Source organism: Cimex lectularius, unplaced genomic scaffold, assembly GCF_000648675.2.
Source record: "Cimex lectularius strain Harlan isolate CLEC.00 unplaced genomic scaffold, Clec_2.1 scaffold84, whole genome shotgun sequence".
NCBI classification, from domain to species: domain Eukaryota; kingdom Metazoa; phylum Arthropoda; class Insecta; order Hemiptera; family Cimicidae; genus Cimex; species Cimex lectularius.
The window spans coordinates 703918-725837 of NW_019392631.1; the positions used below are offsets into that span (position 1 = coordinate 703918).

The following is a 21920-nucleotide window of genomic DNA, read 5'->3' on the forward strand; positions in this document are numbered from 1 at the left end:
TTAATCAAATTCAATATAGATAACATACAGATAACATTACATTACATTCCACACATCAAATATTTTTCACATAGTCTAATTGTCCAACAATTTAGCTTTCCTTTTCCTATTTATCCCTTTCTATATAATCCTGAAAGGATAATCTGGCCGAACCATTACCAACACATTGTTTCCCTTCGTCGGCTTTTTGCCTTATACAAAAATGTCTTTTCTATACCGACTTCCTTCCCCACCCCTTCAAAATCCAACGAATATAAACATAAAACAGCAAAATCTCACTGGCACTCTCAACACGACACGTAAGAATGGAACAATTACACAGAAGACAAACACTTTGAGTGAGTAGAAATACTTTGATTGAATATAAAAAATATATTTTGCATTGTATAAATTCACTTTTTCACATCCTAAATGTATTTGTTAAATGTAAACAATGTTTGTAAATCCCAGGCCCTGAAGATGATCTCAATAAAGATCGAAACGTTGGCACGATAAAGAAAATGTGTTTCTGAAACCTACATCACACCAGACCGCATCTCACGATTTCTGAATAATTATCGATTAACGGTCACTAATCACTACCCTATTTTATAGTTTCAACGGTTTTTAATGTTTTAATTACAATATTTTTAATACTCAATAAAACCTCTATTTCAAAGATTAATGTTGTATTTTAACCCTAACTCCAGATGGAAAGCACATTTGGGGCAAAAATAATCATAGTAAAACTTACTACATGGATACTCATGATTGTTTGTTAGGTTTGTATGTTGTATGTTGTTATCACAAAGAAATTTGTACCTTTTCAGTCATTCATTCACCATTAACATTATGGTTTGAGCATGCAGCAACAAACTTACGCAAAGTACTGAGAGCCAATATCCAAGAAAAGTATCACAACTCAAAAAGGGGTAGTACAGCTGGATTTTTAAAGTTTTTTGTTTTCACTTAAGTCTTGGTCAAACGAAAGGCAATATTGATGGATCATGACAGGTTTTTGCCAACAACTGTAATGGCGTGTTAATAAGCCAAAAAAGTAAACTTACATTTGTTTCTTTCATAAAATTATCTTTTGTTGCGTTGCATCACTTTTATTGTGGGCATGCGATATGTTGAATTTACACCCCTTGGTTTTAAACGTTTTTGATACCTATTATTTTATTGTTAATGTATTTACCGTTTTGTTTAAATTAGTGGTATGTTAGTTTACAGGAGTCAGTATTCTAAGGGTACTTTACTACGCCATTTACTGCCGTCCACCTCGCACAAGACCGAGGTCGCCATTAATTGTAATGTTAGCTTCCGTTAGTTTTTCTTTTAAGAAGAAAAAAAAAGAAAGAGAAAGAAACTTTCAAACTTATTTCTTAAAGAAGTTGTTGAAAAGCGTAATTTACTAATTGGACTTTCCCTTCTGGTAAACAGAATGTTCAAAAAGTAGGCATACAATTATTCACAGAAGTACAATGTTGGAACTTCTCCTTTATGTCTCACACACACATTCGCTCTCTCTCTCTCTCTCAGTCTCTCACTTTCTCTCTCTTTCGCCCTCTCACTCTCTTTAAAACAATAAACCTTCTTTTCTTTTTTTAATAACTTTAACTACGAGGTTATATGAAGCTCGGGAAATGTTTTTGAAAAAGGCAACTTGTAATATGCCGGTTTCGAATGCAGGGCTGCTGGCTTCGAACCCGGGACTTTTAACTTAGACTGATGAACACCGTGTTAACGCCTAAACCGTTCAGGCGGCGGCCCCCTCTAATAAACTATCAGTGTTATTATATTATATAATAAGAATAATTGTAAAGTTGGCTGTCCAAAGCTTCACACTATATAATATTCTTTACTGATTCAATAAAAAGGCACAAAAAATCCGAATATTTTGATTAATCAGGGGCCGCTTCAAATGTTTAATTAATCGATTAAATGTCTGATTTTCGGGGTGTAAAAAGACGATATACTGAGGAAAATAATTTTTTGTTTTGTTTTAGTGGTAATTTCGTGACCCGAATGAGTTGGACGCAAAATACAGCACCTCTCAGCAGTACGACTGTAGTTTGATCAGTTTGGTTAAAGTTTAATCTTTTTTTCCGCTTTTGACTTTTTTCCCTACTAGTTGTTTGCTTTGCCCGCAAATCCCACGTATTAGATCAGAGAGTTGTTCGAGTAATATTTCAACTTGATAACAGCTCATGTTTGTAATAAAAAAGTTCTAAACTTGTTTCTGCACGTCGATTAGCCCTCTCAATAAACACAAATTATTGACGGCTGTGGCATAGGAAAGGTTTTTACTGAGGTTTGACGAGCACTTTATCGGTTCTAGTCTTTACAGTCAAATTTCTCCCAGGAGCGCAAGGTACATCGAACCGTTTAGTTTTCCCCTCTAGTCTTTATTTATTTCTTTTTTCGAAATGTACATATCCTCTCCGTAAAGCACAGACAGCATAGGGGTTCACTTGGAAAACCTTATGAGAAATCTGTTGTGCCGAAATAACCCAATTTGCGAAACATGTCTAAAATCAAAAAAATATTCTCGAATTGTAAAACTATGAATATACTGGAAAAAAATAGGGCCATATTGAAGGTTAGATGTGGGATGTAAATAATGAATCTGAACGTGCTTGTTGAGCAAAAACGACTACACTTATTATTGCTAAATCAAGTCAATGCAGATATCACTCAGAAACATATATCTACTAAAGAAATAGCGAGTATATGAGGAAACCTTAACTTAAGAAGTTCCACAATCCATATAATCTTTCGGCCGCGACACAAAAAATTTGAAATTCTGAACTTCTACGAGTTGGCAAAGCCGTGTACATTCCAGTTCCTGAAATTCTCAGCTCGCAGTTTGAACAACCCAGTGTTTTTTAGGTCTTCCGATAAACAATTATTTCGTGTTTTTTAACTAATTGTGAGCAATAAGGCAGGAAAATAGCTTCCCTTATTCCGTTCGATATTATTATTAAGTCCATTATATTTAGTGGTCTATTGACCAAATTACCTCTTTCAAGTAATGCATCTTTTTATGTAAGGTTTTGGTTGGAACGAAAAAGTTAATGGAATGAGCGGGATTCGAACCCACGCCCTTCGGCTAAATACGCCGCTGCTCTACCACTTGAGCTATCGTGACTTCGATCCACTCGGACACCAATAGCTACTTCATATGTCGCCGAAATCGAATCCTGATTACACGACATTTGAAAAATAGTAAAAAGGAGGTTCGAAAGGTTGTATATTAATTTTGCGCTCATTTAATCAGATAATAAGTGCCTTAGGTTTAGCCGTTGACACGGCGCTCAACTCTGTAAGGTGAAGGGTACGGGTTCGAATCCAGCGGCCCTGCATTCGAACCCGACATACTTACAAATAGGCATTTTTTTCAAAAACACCGGCACCCTGAGGGTTCATATAACCTCGCAGTTCAACTGCCCTCGTTAAAAAAAATCCCCCTACCTGACAAACGTTGATAGAAAAAAATCAACGAGGCAGACCGAAATGGTAGATAACTCTTAAGTTATCGGAAAAATATTGTTTTGTAAAAAAACACACTCATAGAGTAAGGATATTTGTGATATTAATTAAAGTTACTACGGTAAGAAGTCCAGTCAGAAGTTACTGCTCTCCGAAGACATATTTTAAACAATTCAGAATTCTCTCTGAAGATTTACTACGCTTTGAATCAGCATTAACCTAGAACGTAGATTGCTGGAAAACGAAGATCACAATGAAATTTAGTTGTATGAGATATAGTTACGATAAAAACTATTTAAAAAGCAAGGGATTGTTTTCTGTTCTGTGGCCAATATCAGCCACTTTAAAATCTCGCTTAAGATGTTTTCGGCCTTGAAAAGTGGCGCAGAGGGTTGCTGTTAATAGCTTCAGGCACGACATCTCCGCCCTTACAGCCCTTGGCAAAGGCCAAAAAAAAAAAAAAAAAAAAAAAAATCAACGATCTCAACCTATAATCTGTATGGCAATTCTAATTTTCAGAAAATGAGGTGAATAATTAATATTGATAAAAGACTCAACGTTCAATTTCTGCTGAAAACATCTAAATAGAATCTTTTATGTACTACAACTTACTGAAAAATTAACAAAGAATTTAAAACATTTGCTTCATAAATATGTTATATTTCAGTGCTTTACTTAAAACCTTGATTTTTTGTTCGATTTATTACCAACCATATCGATTTAACATTTTCTTGCCCAACATTGCCCCAGGACAACACAAAATTTTGGCGCTAGTCTAAAATATCCAGCTTAGAATCTTCTACCTCCCACATGGCTCTTCATCACACCACTGCATCTTGTATCGATTTTTATATTTGCCATTATTAAATTTTTCATATCCAGTTTATAATTTAACCCTCCAATACGATTTTAATATGCCTTTCACTTAAGATCCTAATTCGCTGTTACCTTCTTAAATTATACATATTGACATACAAAAAAAATTAGATTTTACAAATTGTCTGGAATAGCCAAGAGTTCTACTAGCACGACGGTCTAAATTATATGTCCTCAAAATGCAGATGATTGTGAATGTGAAAATGATTACATTCGCCAAAAACAAACGTTGGAACACATCGCTTGGCGGACTAATTTAAGGCATAGTCAAGGCGAATTCCACAAAAAAAGCATACCAATAAAAGTCATAAACTTTTTTTATTTCCTCCATTGAGTCACAAATGAATTTTACAACGGTACAGAAGGCCGTTTTATAGCGTTATTAAGCTTTCGTTAGTTATAAGGGTCAAGAATTTTCCGTCGGAGTAGATCTTTATCAAGGTTAATAACGGAACGAGTTATACTGGCCCACGTTGCGAGTATCACGTCATTCTACAAACGCGCAATGCGGTCTCTTCAGCTGCTTACATTAAATTGCGAAAGAACAATATTAAAATTGGCCAATTATATTGACAATTGCAAAAATTTTAAAACGCAATTCCGAAAAAAGTCAAAGCTAGATTGTTGGAAATGATCATCAAGAATGGTGTTAACTGGATAATGAAGTTCATTCTAATCTATAGTACAAAAACTAATAATCTGGATCTTGAAGAAGAAAAGCAAATTCAGTTGTTTTTTCTCAGGTATAAATGGCCATTTTAAATTTAACAAAATATAAATGCAGGTTTGATGGTGTAGCGATTGGGGCCGTTTTGTCCCACAATTTTGCAGATTTCGTGGTGATTGGACAGGGTTTAAATCAGGTCACTTATAATATTAAGCTCAATGATTATTTGGAAATCGGGAAAGCGGTTTGGTATGACGTAGGTTTTAGAAAAACATTTGCTTTATCCAACGTTTCGATCTTTATTGAGATCATCTTCAGGGCTCAAAGTGTTTGAGTGCCATCCCCACACATTAAGCTCAATTGTAAGTTGTTGATGACTTGTTTCTGATTTTTCCGAACGCTAATTTCGATAATCTCGACCTTTTTATTAATTACCATGAGAACATAAAATTCACGTATGAAGTTGAAATTAGTGGCTCTATTCCCTATTTATACATCTATACGTGGAAGTGGTCAAAAGTCCAGCATGCACATTGTTACATATGTGGTATACAAAAGAAATCAGCTCTGACAGATATTTCAATTATTTCTCTTCTCACTCTTTTGGTCAAAAATTGAATCATGCTAATGTTTTGATAGAGCTTTGGCAGTAAGCAGTACATGCTTCTGAAATGAATGAGCGACCATTCCGAACTTTACGAAATAACTACCCAAAGACATTGGTTAAGAGATTGCTAGATATTAATTCAAGCAAGGTAACAATAGGTGAAAAAAAACCGATAGAAATATAAACAATTCTTTCACGATCAGGAGTATAACGAACGTCCCAGTGATTTCGCCCAAATTAAAGTATTTGATAAAGAAATATATACTCGACATTAATTGTTGTTACAGATATAAGATAAAATGAGCCCTTTACATGCTAAACTCAAGGATAAGGAAGAAAAGTTGACGATCGAATGTTTTTAGAGGTGTAGTGAATGTTGTATTCTCTTTAACCGTGGAAAGACATCATCTTGAACCATAAGTTCTCAATATTATTGTGGGAATGAGTCATCGAGGTCATCGGCAAGTGGATATCGCAAGTTGGCGTTTCTCACTGCGTGGTCTCCCTGGCTTTAGCCCTGAGACTGGAAGTGCCAATAGGAGGCCTGGTAGTGGATCTCAGCGCATTACAAAGCTAAGGGAGGACAGAAATATTGTCATTGCTGCAAGACGGAACTCTTTCCATAGTACTCCAGCCAGATGCTAAATAAAGTAGAAGATGTTTTTTGAGGCCTTTATCAACAGTTGGTATCATATCGCATGCCCCTTTGGACAACTGGCATCAATAGCTCGCCACCAGCAACTCAGGAGAATATGGAGCAGCGAGCGCCTAGAGAAGAGAACACCAATTGGAATGCTGAGTTAACTCATGACTCGCGTTTCTGTCTCTACAGTGATAGCAGGCTCCGAAGAGTACCGAGAACAGGGGTGCGTACAATGCCGCAGTTCGTGCTCCCTTCCCTTTAGATGGTAATAAAGATACTAGGAAGCGAGGTTTGTGCTCCCCAGGCACTGCAGCCTTCTGGCTTATTGTACCTTCCTAGTTCCTTAGTTCAGTGCAATAGACTATCCTTCTCCTTAGAAGTATCAGGTCATTGACTGTCGCTGCTACAATTTCATTCCCTAAGTTTTTCCGTAAGTTAGGTTGAATCTCTATTGAGCTGTTGCTTCGCATTGGAAGGTGATATGGGTGGCTGTTTCCTCCTCCTCATTACATAATCTGCAGATTGGATCATCGTTGTATAAGCTCATGTTGTGTAGATGTTTTCTCAGATGCCAATGACCGGTGTCCTACCACTCCTCGGAGTTTGGCCCTCTCCAATTGCAGCAATGATTTTGCCAATCTTGGTGAGGGTTGTTCCATTATAAATTTTCTATGTCTAGCGCCGCAGAGTTTATACACTTCTCCTTTTGTTTTGTTAGGATCCATTCTGCAATGGAGGATTCTATATTTGTTTTTGTTATCCCAAATATAGGTTCGGGGCATGTGTATAATCTTGCAGATTCTCCTTTGGCCAGTCTGTCTGCTTCCAAAATTTCTCTATGCCCTGGCATCCAAGATATCATCAGGTTGATGTGTTTCTTCAGGTTTTGGAGATTTTGTATGCATTCGCTAACTAATTTTGATGTGATTCTTTTATATGCCAATGCTTTAATAGCTGCTTGGCTATCAGATCTTATGAGGATTTTTTTGCAGTGTAACCTCTTTTAAGATTTTCCAGGGCACAAGCGTTGATGGCATGTGTTTCTGTTTGAAAGACCGAAGTTGTATTTCCCTAATAGGTTTGATTGCTCATGTTTTGGACTTGTACAGAAAATTCCCGATCCGGTTCCTTCTTTTTTTGGAGCCATCTATATCCCATATCATTGTATATGCTCTCCTGTGTTCTTCGTCTCCTTTATAGTCCGTTGAGACTTTATAGGATGTATCACTTCAAACGATGGGTGTCTGATTTTGTTAATTATAGTTGTATGCCCGAATTGTTTAGTTCGTATTCAATTTGATTGTCTTTGGAGCCTAAATGAATGCGTTTAACATCGCCATATTTTAAGTTAGTAGTACATTAATGTTGAATAAGTGCATGTTTAATGTTTGAAACAAAATAGATGCATACTTTCTTTTCAATTAATTTGTAGACTCCTCTTGATGGTTAAAATAACCAGCCTGTCTTTAATTTTAAAAATGTAAAAGTATTTATGTATATTGTATATTATACATTAAATAAAGATTAATAAATAAAAGATCTGTTAATAAAAAAAATGAGATTTAATTGTATTATTATTGTAATCGTAACTTTGTTTTATATTAAAACTTTCGGTGAATCCACAGACGGTTCATTAATTGTTTAGTTACTTAAAAACGACGTGGAAAGAGACTTCTTTTTGTATAGATAATTAGTTGTGTAACTAATTAATATTTAATAGTGTAAAGATTGTTGTGTTAACTGTATTGAACGATCAGAATGGGTTTTGAAGTTCGCCGGATATGTACTGTAATGGTGAAAAGTGAGGTTGAGAGGTACTTCTCACGAGTAGCAGTCGTGTGGGGGGGGGGGTTGTTTGAAGAGAGTCGAAATCATATTCAATTAAAGTCGATTGAGAATGTCAAGTGTTGATGAAACGAGCTAGGTGCGAGAAGTAGGTCGCTCTCCGGCGGGTAGACGCTCAACCAGGGGGCAAAGAACCAATCGATGCTTTGTGAATGAGAAACCGAGGAGGGGCGAACGAAACGACGCGTTTCCTCGACGACGGCCTGCTCCAAATCTCATCTCTCTCCCTCCTTCTCTCACTGTATTTGAATTTTTTTAAAATATTAAATTTATTTATCGAAACTGGTCTTATTAGACCATTAATTTTACAATAATATTATAAAATAAATTTACTAGTTTTCGTGGTCCTCTTGACCAATTAATATCTTTCAATTAAGGTTTTAAGTTGAGATAAAAAAGTCAACGTCACGAGCGGGATTCGAACCCACGATCTTCGGTTAAATACGCCGCTTCTCTACCACCGAACTATCGTGACTTCGATCCACTCGGACACTCCGATCGAAAGCTTGCTACTGTCATTTTTCTCTATTTCCTGTCCTCAAGACAATGTATATTCAGTACTTATTGTACTGAAAAACCAACAATACTACTAAATTACAATAAATTATTTTCTAAATACTCTTCTAATTTAATGAAAACTTTCTACAGAACGAATCGAAATGTCTTTGTATTATTTAAACAATGTTTACAAATTCCAGGCCCTGAAGATGATCTAAATAAAGATCGAAACGTTGGCACTATAAAGAGAATGTTTTTCTAAACTTACGTCACACCAGACCGCATCTCACGATCTCCAAATAATTATTATAAAAATTTATATAACATATACACTGTTTTCTTTAGCGCAAGATGAAAAAAAAGGTATTTGGAAAAATAAAATTATTTTAGACCTCAAATCTGTTTTAACAAAGGATAAAAACACCCACACCGTTTTCTCCCAACTTTAGAATGATAGGCCCACTTATTTCACGGCGCACAAGTCATTAGTTTTGCAAGAACTGCCAGTCATGATGGTTTAGCATAATGGCTGAGGCGTGAAGGGGAGTGAAATTCTTATACTCTTCCAACATGAATTAAATATGTGCCTTCATTACTACTATTTATACAAATATTTTTCTTTAAATTGCTTTGTTTTCCCCCAACCGCTTCAATATTCATTGTATGTTTGTTTAAAATTGAAACGGACGACTGTCGAGAGGTCTACATAAATAATGGTTTTCACCTTTAAAACTAGCCCTCAGACAGTTTGAGTATGTCGTACGGAAATAAAAAAGTCATAAATCATTTTATAATGTTTCTGTTACAAAAATTATTATTATTATATAATTTTATATAAAAAATAGTTATATTAGTTATATAAGAAATTGAAGAAGCATTACAGAGAAGCCAAGAGTTTTCCAAGATAAATCCCATTTCTTTTAATATTAGAAGACCCACGCTCTCCCATATTCTTTTTTTTATCTTCGGTCTGAGTTTGAACGGTTTTCCCAGAAGCTCGGAAAAATTTTCCAGCCACTTATTTTAAGTTACAAAACGGTTTTAAAATATTCTTCACAGTCAACAGTCGGATGCAAATTTCTAGGACATCAATTTTGTAAATTTGGTTCAACTGTATCATCTCGTTAATAAATGTAATGACAAGAAATTTCTATTTCATGTGGCATACAAATAGCAAATCAGATACAAGAAATATACGTGTTTAAACATTTTACATTTTTTTATAATTCTTTTAATTACTATTTGTCGTTCGTCATTTGAACTCTCTCAATTCTCAAGGATTACAGCATAAACTTTGTTTACTTTTTTCTTTAGATACACTAAGTACATACAGTATTTGTTTACTTACAGGAGAATTAGGTGTAGAAGATTTTTTCCTCCTACCTCAGTGTCTAGTGATCTGCCAGAGTGGGTATTTAAGAAAGTTTTAATTAGTGTGTTCATTTATTGAACAATTAAGGGAATTTAAATCATTATAAAGCCTGTAGAACACAATATTTGAAGGTGCGTAAGAGAAGGTTGTCTTTTCAAAATCCATTATATTTCGTGGTCCGATTTACCAAATAACTTCTTTCAATTAATTAATCTTTATGTAACGTATTGGTTGAAATAATAAAGCCAGTTTTACGAGCGAGATTCGAACCCACGACCTTCGACTAAATACGCCGCTGCTCTACCACTTGAGCTATCGTAACTTCGGATGTCACCAACTTGAAAAAAAAAACGAACGAAAAATAAAAGACAGATACAAAGAACATAAAAAATCGTTTAAATACGATGATGAAAATCGACACACTTATAAGAAATCACGTACCCTCGACAATATAAACAAGCATGAAAAAGGACGAAAATGGATATACTCAAAAATTTAGAGATATGTATAAACACAAACACTCAACACAAAAACCCAGAAGCATACAAACTAACAATAACTTGCAAACATGATAACGTCTGTATTGGGATATAGTGAGATAAGAGAAGCTAGAGGGAGACACAGTTATAAGGATGGGGATTTTTGTTTTGCGACGCACCTACTGAGTACTGCGTCAGTTGATTCTGAAGCGTAGACTTATAAAGACTTTGCTTAATAAACTGTGCATTTGAACTGTGCTTTTCGGTTTTCTTGAGTAATCACTACTTCAAACATCATTTATACCATTATAAAACCAATATTATACAAATTAAAAAGAAAAGACCAACTGCATTGAGAGGCAAGAAAACTGGCCACTCATAGTATTTTTAATTAACTCCTAGAAAATCCTCCATTGATTATGTTACAACAGTATTTGGCCCGTTTTAAAGGATTAGAGGGAAATAGGCAAGGAAGTATGTTATCCGAAAGGAGAGAGAGAGCAAGAAAATGGGATCCCGCAAGGATCGGTACTGTCGGTCACCCTCTTTGCGGTTGCGGTTAACCGTTTCGTCGACGGTATCGAACCCCCGATGATGATCTCGCTCTACGTCGACGATGACGTTATCTACTCTCACGGTATTGCGTGTACACGTCGGAACTAAAAGCCATATCCCTCGCGCTGAGCACGATCAACAATAAAACCACAGCTCTTTTTTGTTATGTACCGATTCACTCAGTGCGGTCCAGAACCTCAGAAGAGCTAATAAATAAGATAAAAGAACGACTAAAAGGGATCGATGCAGTTGGGAAGAAGGTCGTGTTGGCATGGGTTCCAGGCCACGTAAGGATAGCCGGGACGAACAAGCAGACAGGGCGGTCAAAGAACCCGCCGGAAGGTCCAACGCTTCTCAACTTATACGCCCAGAGGATCTAAAACTATTAATTTCAAATACAGTAAAAAGAGAATGGAAAAACCGCTGGGGCTTGCTAAACTGTGGATGTTAAGAAAGACGTCGGGCCCGGGTCCACGGAGGACAAGTCACGTTCGAAAAAGGAAAAGGCCATAATGACAAACTACGCATAGGTCATACAAGAATAACGTACGGGCACCTTCCAACTGGAAAGGGACCGCGTAGGTGCCCGTTAAGCAAGGTTAGAATAACGGTCGAGCTACTGAGTACTCTGGGGGATTGAACGTGACCAGACTTCTATGTCTCTATCAAGTTATTAGAATAAAAGTAATTTATTAGCGTGAACGGAATGGGTTGCTTATAACCCCGCTCGAGGAATATCGAGTACTCTGGGGAAGTGAATGTGACCAGACACCATTTATGGTGATGTATATATGTATTGCATGTTTTGTTTTTATTCTGTATTTGACAACCTGAGATACAACGAGAGGCTTGCGTTTTAGGATATCAACATTTATTTTATTTAGTATTTAAAAGCAGAGAGTCAGTAACCACATCGAGACGCTCAAATAGCTGCAGTTTAAAACAAAATACGCGTGAATGAAGAGAGAAAAAAACAAGGAGGGTCAGCGATGACCTCAGCTGTTTGTCCACCCATAAACTTTCCACTTTATTAGAGGTAAATAAAACACAAATAAAATCTCCCACTCCTAAACACACCGAAAAATGACACTCAAACCTCCACACCAACCTCGACCTCGTAAATAAAACTTCATTCCACAAAAATCATCCACACACTTAAGATGGCGAAGTGCCGAAACGCGTTTGAAACAACGAAGCTCAGCGATGATAGGCAGACTAAGATGATGGTTATCAAACTTTAGGGTTATCACCCCACGGATCATAAGAGAAAGTATCTCAATAAATTGTTAGCTCATCATTCTATCACTAAACGATTTGCCAGAGTTTTGGTCGATTTTCTTTCAAACTATTAGAAATAAATAATTTTTATTAAAACTGTTAATAAGTATGTCGTAATTAATATAACGATACAAATACATACAGTTAGAAATAAACAACAAATATCCGCCCGGCTTTTTTTATGTTTTTGAGTATATAATTTTTGGAAAGTTTTTTTTTTAATAGCAGGCCGTTTTTTGATAGTAAGTTTAAACAAAATACTATATTGTTTTTTAAATCCGGTTCATGCCTTAGCCGCTTGTCGTCAACAGAAACAAATCGGTTTTGTCATTTAGACCTATAAAACCATTCATTAATAAAAGTACGAAATGAAAACAATTATTATTATTTAAAAGGAAGCAGAGGGTGATTATAATAACGTCTTAGAGGAATTGACGCATCGCGGAGAAAATCCGCAAAGGGGCCGCGTCACCTTCCGCATTCGATACCAAGGCAGAATTTGATTTTCGGGGTGTGTGATTTACTCGGGAAAGTCACGCACATCGTTTCCAAGAAATTAGAGACATTTTTAACCACCCTGCTAGCAAATCGCATCTTACTTATTTCATAATGATTTGTTGAAGTCGTGAGAAGCAGTGATGAGGTAGTTTAGAAAAACACCGTTTTCATATTTTTGCCGAGTTTCGAACTCTATTCGGGTCATCTTCAGGACATAATGTGTGGTGCTATTCTTGTGAACTCACAACACTTTCACACAAAACCAATATGGCGCCACAAGAATGGCACCACACTTTATACCCTGAAGATGACCCGAATCAAGGTCGAAACGTCGGCAAAAAAATGAAAAAGGTGTTTTTCTAAACTACCTCATTCTTGGACGCTCCTCACGACTTCAACTAATTATGAAACAACAGGTCACTCAGAAACACTTATTTCATAATCTTAAATCCCACTGAAGTCCTACTATAAGTCAAACTGTGTCCATCCGATTATCAGGCTTTACTTCATGGTTTTATTTCTATGAACAAATTTGAAACGCCAAAATTCATCAACCATTTTGTTCGTAAGACAATTCATTTTTTAAAAATAAACAACAATAGAATATTTCATTCTAGTGAAATACAAGTTTTGATTATTTGAGAGTATTGAAGACTAATAGTTTTTATTGTACGAAAGTAAGCAATTACGATACTTGAAAAGTCGAGAAAGACTCAAATTATGTATTGGCACATAAACAGAAACAATTACATCCAACCTCACAAATTAATTTAACAAAAATGCTAGTCTTGATCGTTTAGTAAATCTAAAATGAATGCGTTAGTAACCGTATGACCTATGCTGTTGCAAACCCTGGAGAAAAAAAATTAAAAATTAACTTGTAATTTAATAAATTTGTCTTTGTTTCGTTCGGAAAAATGAAAAAGAAAATCATTGAGTACTGAAAAGTAATTGTATACCGGAACACACCCCAGGGTGGTGCTCTTCTCAAAGGTAAAAGTCATTGCGTGTTCTAGGACAATTTTTTCTCTTCATGGGTTATGACTTTCTCTGCGCAACCGTTGCCTTTATTTACCATTTCATCGGTTAATACAAGATTATTGAATTTTTTTCGCTGGGAATCCCTTGTAGATATAATAGTTATAATACAATTACAAGAACAAGCTAACGTTTCAAGTTGTCAGGACTGTAGGCAGATACAATGTGCTTCATGCCTTGCATTTTATTCATCTGAAGAAAAAATGTTACAGCGTAACGTTCATTTATTTTTTTTTTTTAAACCCTTTCCACCACCCCGCCGTACCTGAGGAAGACCCCATACCGGCGGTCAAACGCTTTAGCTTAATCGAATTTGTATATCTAAGGGATTTCAAATAAATAGGATAAAAATACCTCCCAACGATCTTTCCTTCAGGCGGGACCGTTGGTCGGTTTTTGAAGGGACCATATTTTCATTTTAGAACCTAAAACAAAAGGTCTTCCCTTGCTGGTTTTCCCTTACACATTTACTTTTCCTTGGTTTTATTTTCTATCTATATTATCTAAAATTTTCTTATTAAGAAGAGGAAAACAGCCCGGAACCCTAAACCTAAACCTATGTTTAATTATGCAATAAATAAATAAATAACGGTAATAAAACTCTAACAATAATAACAATATTTAGGAGTTAATAATTAGAATAAATCATTACAATTAATTAAGGTTTTTAGTTGAGATGAAAAAAGTTAATGGCTCGAGCGGGATTCGAACCCACGATCTTCGGCTAGATACGCCGCTGCTCTACCACTTGAGCTATCGTGACCTCGATCCAATCGGACATCAACTTCCTATCTCAACCCCACTTTATGAGTTTTGAGTTGAGATAGGAAGTTGATGTCCGAGTGGATCGAGGTCACGATAGCTCAAGTGGTAGAGCAGCGGCGTATCTAGCCGAAGATCGTGGGTTCGAATCCCGCTCGTGCCATTAACTTTTTTTTATCTCAACTAAAAACCTTAATTAATTGTAACGATTTAATTGGTCAAGCGGACCACGAAATTAGTGAATTTAAAGAATTAGAATAAATAGGGACTTGTTCATTTAAGCGTATTTGAGGCAAAGTCTTTTAGTGCTCCAAAAGTTTTGATATCACCGACTCAATTAGAGTCGAGATTAGGCGGCCATTCTGCTGAGGTGATTGTCTTTCGCAAACGTTCTCTTTCTGCTATGAATTTGATACAGCTGAAGAGTTTATGTTCGGCGTCTTCTTCAGTGCTGCAAACGGAGCATAAAGGGCTTTCTCTTTTCTTATATTTATGAAGATAGCTTGCGAAGTTTCCATGTCGTGATAGCATTTGGGTGGTCCAGTAGTCGGAGTGTAGCCATTTTGCTTTTTGTCTTTTTTCAACGCTTGGGAAAAATTTGGATGTTAGCCGACCTTTATTGCTTTTTGTCCATATTTCTTGCCATGATGCCCTTGTCATTTTTCCCAAGTACTCTTTTGCCTCCTACCCCGTTGTGCTTCGGAACCAGTCTACTTCTCCTTGGCTTGCTCCTATATCAATCTCCTATAGCCTCATTTTTCTTTTTTTGGTGGATGACTACCCTTTCTTTAAGGACTAGGTCTATTGGCGGTGCGTAACGTATCACCCAGATTTTAGTATATCTTAACTTAAATTTTGCTAATCGCCCAGTCGAAATAACATTGTATTTACGTCTAAACTTAATCAAGAAATTATTCAGAAATCGTGAGGGTCAGAAATCTAAGTTTAATCAAGAAAATTTGACAATAAGGATATTTGATATTTACGAAATAAAACTATTTTAATTGTATTACTAATTCATTAGATTTCGTGGTCCGATTGACCAAATAAAATCTTTCAATTAATTAATCTTTATGTAAGATATTAGTTGAGTTAAAAAATTTGGTTGAAATGAAAAAACGAGCGGGATCCAAAGTGGTTAGAGTAGCAGCGTATTGAGCCAAAGGTCGTGGGTTCGGATACCTCTCGTGACACTAGCTTTTTCATTTCAACCAAAGCCTTTCATTAAGAGTAATTAATTAAAAGAAGCAATTTGGTCAATCAGACCACCAAACATAATGGATAAACTGTAAGGTGTATCTATACTCTCCGGCTATTCTGTAATGGATCTGAACTGGTTCTGATTGATATGAATGGATTGAAATGGATTTTAAAGAGGTGAACAGTAATCTAATATTGTTTTACGGTGGAAATATATAAAATTTTAAATATATCTAGACCATTGAAATGTTTTGTATGACGTGTAATAAATCTCAGGTTTCATTTGCTTTATCAACAGTTTTACTAATACGTATTAAAAGTTTATCTGTGCTAACTTTATTAAATTTTGTTTTTAACTGTTTGCAATTAATTGTGTTTCTTTATAGACGGTCATTACCATACTAATATAAAGTGGGAGATTTATGGGCCGGCAAACAGCTGAAGTCATCGCCGACTTTTGCATGTTTTTCTTCTTTTTCTGGTTTTTGCAGCCATTTGATCGACTATTTGCTTTAATATTTATACAACGTCGATAACCTAAAATGCTAGCTATTCGTTCGTACTTGCGGCTGTCAATTACGGAATATACATACATAAGTGTATATACATACCCGATATAAACATAGATTTCTGCATTCACTCCCCCAGAGTACTCGATATTCCTCGGAGCAGGGTTGAATCCACTCCATTCTCGCTAATAAGTTACTTTTGTTCTCTCGACGTCACACTCATCCCAGAGTACTCGATATTCCTCGGCCGAGGTTATCAATAATATCTGTTGTTACTGTAAATTGTTGAAATGATAAAGCATTATTATTTTATTCCAAAAAATTCATTATTAGAAAAGCATAGCATATCGTGGACTTAACAATACTACGAATGAGATTATTTGGAGATGGTGTGGTGCGGTCTGGTGTGACGTAGGTTTTAGAAAAAAACATTTTCTTTATCATGCCAACGTTTCGATCTTTACAATCAATTAAGGTTTTTATTTGAGATGAAAAAAAGTTAATGGCACGAGAGGGATTCGAACCCACGACCTTCGGCTAGATACGCCGCTGCTCTACCACCTGAGCTATCGTGACCTCGATCCACTCGGACATCAACTTCCTATCTCAACCCCACCTTATGAGTTTTCCCTCCTTTTGCCATTTTTCAAATGTCGTGTAATCGGTTTGGATTCTCGACGACAATTGAAATGGCGACGGAGAGCTTTAGTGAAGTGTACTTCATTTTAATTCATTAAATTCACTAATTTCGTGGTCCGCTTGACCAATTAAATCATTACAATTAATTAAGGTTTTTAGTTGAGATAAAAGTTGATGTCCGAGTGGATCGAGGTCACGATAGCTCAGGTGGTAGAGCAGCGGCGTATCTAGCCGAAGGTCGTGGGTTCGAATCCCTCTCGTGCCATTAACTTTTTTTCATCTCAACTAAAAACCTTAATTAATTGTAATGATTTAATTGGTCAAGCGGACCACGAAATTAGTGAATTTAAGTTTCGATCTTTACTGAGGTCATCTTCAGAGCTCAAAGGGTTTATTTTCCGTGTAGATGTGTCATTCTTGTGTGTCGTGTTGAGATTGCCCATCTTCTCATCGTTGGCCATGTCCTTCTACAGCTTATTTCACATTAGTTCTTAAGTTCTTTATTTTCCGGTCGACGAGTCTCGATGCATTTGGTCACTCTGTGCACTTACATTCAACAACGGTAATAACAGAACACCGTACCGCAAGGAAATGGGTGAGGGTCCAGGACTATGGAGATTGTAGGCCTTCCCCAACCCGCACTCCTTTTTGAGTTCCGTTTTGCACAAAGACTCGTCGACTGGGCTGTAAATGTATCGACTTATAAACTTGTACTGTTGTAATTAATTAGTATGTATTCTCGGTTTCAGCGATTGTTCCATCAGCACTCGGGTGGAGAGGATGCAGTCGCAGGCAGACGTCAATAGGCCGCTCTGACACAGGGAAGAGACTGTTGACAGCCATCTGATGGTAACGTCACAGTCTAGCGATCTCTAGCGTCGCAGAATGTGTTGCCGGTGAACGAAGAATCGATTGCGGAAACGGCCAGCATAAATAAAACGAGATATTTTCAATCGAAATATTTTTTATAACAAAAGTAACAAGAAGGAGGCAAGCAATATTGCAATAGCATCGTTTGTTAAATTTAAAATGACTGAACAGTTTTGAAAAGGATTTGGTCAATTGTTTTCAAAACGCTTTTGAAAGAAAACGATACTTCAAAAAACAAAGAATACAAGGAATTGATTGCATTTCACCGTTTTGAGAATTCAGGACTCAAAAAATTATATATATTGTATAAATAGAATAAATCGACATTTTAATACTTCCACTTTCACCGAATAATTTGTTATTTGACAAAAGAGCGAATTTTAGTTTATAAGCTGTTTCGACGTCGAATTCGATTTTGTTATTAACAGTCTTATATTGTTATATTAGTATTATACACCAACAATACCACTTGTGGAACTTTGTGTTAATTTGTTGCTTGCCAATTGAGAAGTTGGACCGGTTTGGCCAGCTTCCAGCACGTATTTTCTTCTCAGTTTAACGACCGTGCGTAAAGCACACTTCATTATCAGCCATAGCACTCCACAAAGTAATAAATGCTTGTAAAGGCTGATTACTATCTTTATATAGTGACTTTTAAATAAGACGTTTGGCCGAATATAGCACTGATCGCTATACACTCAATATCATCATGTAAAAGCTATTTTAAACATAAAACGTTTACCAATGAAAAAAGAATAGTTTTATAAAATATTGAATAATTTTTCTATCGATTGGGAAATTTTATACCGATAAGCAACTAAGGGTTAATTGCTTATTTATTAGCAATAGCTCGTGATGTGGATTCTCTCTTCCTCTATTTTTGCGAGGACTTGGCGGTACGTCATATGTGACGATAAAATCTATTTATTGTACATACACTTGTGTATGGTTGTATGTATATGGTGATTGTAACATTTTAAAACAAAAATGCTCTAATTTTGTAATTTCACCTATTTGTTTTTTAAAATTTCATTTCCACTGAACGATTTGATGTAAGAGATTTCCCAAGCCGTCGAGATTTGCCATGACGATTGTATGCAGGATTTTCTGTTTCATAGTCGCATAAACGTGCACGTTTTTATTAATCCTCCCCTCAATACATATCAAAAAAACAATTTTTTTAAATTCAAACAAATAATTTAAAAGTGAGAGGAAATTTTCATTCATACTCGAAAACACTGGAAAATTTATTTTTAAAGCTCAAGAACAAACTTCATACAGTCGCAAAAAACAAGAAAATTTGAAACAAATGGTTTATCATATGCTAAACAATCGTAATTAACCTAGGTTGATTTAATTATTATTTCTGAGAACTAGTACGTCAGATTAAACTCAATCATTAACTAAAGCTACTGGCAAATATGTTATTGGTCACAAAACCTAAAAAACAACAACAAAAAAACAACAATCATAAATAACAAACATTCAAAATATTATATCACTGCCCATTATTCGTAAAAATAATTTGTTTTATATCAATTAAAGTGTCCGTGTTGTAATGTATGGCTAGTAATATAAGGATGTTCAATATATATCGGGATATGTTTGTAAGTACAAAACATTGCTCAATAAATTTCAAGTCAGATGTGCATTTTCTACTATTCAAATACAACACGAACTCACACACATACATAAACATAAACACACACACACACAAGTACAACTATTTTCAGGCCGATTTACATATAGTGAAATCCTTATTTAGAGTGCATGCAGTGACTTTTACACCAGTGAGACAATAAATACGAAAACTTGAAGAAAAAAAGAAGAAATTACAACGTTATATAAAACAGAATATGATAAAATTTGGTACAAGGCGATAAATGAACACTCTAAAACTGTCACACTTTTTAAATAGTAACTGCTTCGAAACACACAAATATTAATTTCATAACGGCCTTCGATTTCAGTTTGTTCTAGAAAAACTGGAAATGTTTCCCTGTAATTTACTCAAGTCGAAAGAAGAGTTTTAACCCGGACGGCCTTCCAAGAAAGAACTTCCTGTTAAATTATTAATGCGTGGGTTAGAGAGATATGTTGTCGTTTGAACATTTAATCCTCCAAAGCTAGCATTATGTCAATTGCGGTTATGTAATTTTGCCCTTCTGAAATGGTTTTGTACTAAGTAGAACATTTTATTCAGAATGGTACCAATCAATCATTACTAGTAATTAAAATTATATCAGAAGTGTTATTTCGAGAAATATTTAACCAATTTTCTATATTTTAAAAAGAGTTAATCATATACAAAAAAAAATCAAACTTGTAAAATAGTATTCTGAATAAAGCTTTCATCCGAAAATTGAAACATCAGAGGTCATATCCCCGGGTTCCGATGTTTATGAAAAAAAAGCCATTTGTAAGTGCGTTGGGTTTGAATTCAGGGCCGGTGGGATTCGAAACCGGGATCCTTCAGTCGCCTTGTGAACCGCAGCGGCCCCCCTATATTTTTAAACTTTATTTTTTATCTTGGCAAAACTGTAATTGAATCAGATTTCGAGGAATTGCGTAGGCGACGATTGAAAATTTCATATCAAACCTATTTTATATAAACTGAAAAGAGAAAGAAATGCAAAAAAAAGGGACGTACGCAAATTTTCGAGATAAAACGGCAGGGACCAATGAAAGAATCGAGACAGGTTCAGACAGCGTTTTTGCAGTCCTAGCTTGGAGATAAGTAAAAGCAGCCTTACCAAATCAGCGTTTTCCTCCTTTCAAACAAAGAAAAATTCTTGACCTCGGGAAAAAACCGATAGCTTTGGAGGTTTTACAAATTATATTTTCAATCATCTCATTTTTACCTTTTTTTAAAATTATTACCTACTTTAAATGATTATTTTATACAAATATGAAAGAAGATAGGCTTAAATGTGCTTATTGGCTTAACAATTTCATATATATATTGATATGATAATGCATATTATATATTTTATACTAGGAATTGTATATAAATATGAAATATATATTATTACAGTACTTGATAGTATAAAAAACATGGTACATTCGTTAAAAGTTATGCGGTATGTATATGGTTTTTATTTTGGATTTGACAAGTGTACGAAATATTTTTAGATGAATGTACTGTGCACATGACAATATTATATGTTTATAGAATAAATAGCGCACTTAAATTGGACAAAATACATTTATAGAAAAAGTTATAAAGAAGAAAAATTAAGGGAATATTTTAAGAAATATTCTATTTTGTAATAAAACATAGTATGTATTTGAATTGTCTAAACCGTGGACAAAATATATTAAATTACGTATGTGAGTTACATGCAATGTTAAGAAAAAGAAATCAATGTTGTTCATTATGAGATGAAATGTGTAGCTCCAGATAGCCGAATAGTAGAAAAAATGTGACAACCTTGGGAAATACCGATTCGATGAACGATATTTTAAATAAATCTAGAGAAGTAATTGGACCTAGCAGACAATACATCTATTACAAAAAAAATCAACCCCTGTGTTATGCTAACACTTCGACACTCATACAATATTTATTAGGATTTGTGTAATGTTAAAACAATGTTTCGTTAGCATCAATCATGTACCATGTCAAATATATTAGAAACACATAAAATCAATAAAAAAGGCTGCTCTATTCCAGGCTTACGCCTCCAGAGTTGCGCTTGTGCACCATTTAGAAATATGTCATAGCACGGTCATTACGTACATCATTGTGTGCATTATGTACAACTTGAAGCTCCGACACACCAAACTTGATCGATCACTTGTATGTTATGGCAGTTTCATAGATCGTTTAGAAATGTTATAATTTTTGATCACTTCCTGGCATAAAAGGTCAACAAATTAAAACTTTTTTAAAAACGCCCCTACTCGACATTATTCATCGTCCTGAGTTAAAAATGCCTTTATCCCAGGAATCATTTTTTTGAAATCGAAACATGTCTTTCCTGTATTTCAAATAGGTTTTCAAGTACTCAGCTAGAAAAATATCGGTATTCTCAAGGTTCACATTTACTGGCATATATATGTAAATTATACGGGTTGTTATAGAATTTGTTAGTAAATTCTTGGAGTAGCGGT

General features: G+C 35.3%; 1 protein-coding gene across 1 annotated transcript in view; it reads left to right on the forward strand.

Annotated features, from left to right (window-relative positions):
• LOC106662898 (protein tipE) overlaps nt 1-20494 on the forward strand; it is a 48320-nt gene extending 27826 nt beyond the window's left edge. Inside the window, exon 2 of the mRNA XM_014387339.2 lies at nt 17687-20494. Within this exon, the coding sequence (XP_014242825.1) occupies nt 17687-17753 (67 nt within the window). The 3' untranslated portion in view covers nt 17754-20494. The remainder of the gene's footprint in view (nt 1-17686) is intronic.
• Nucleotides 20495-21920: the final 1426 nt, after the last annotated feature.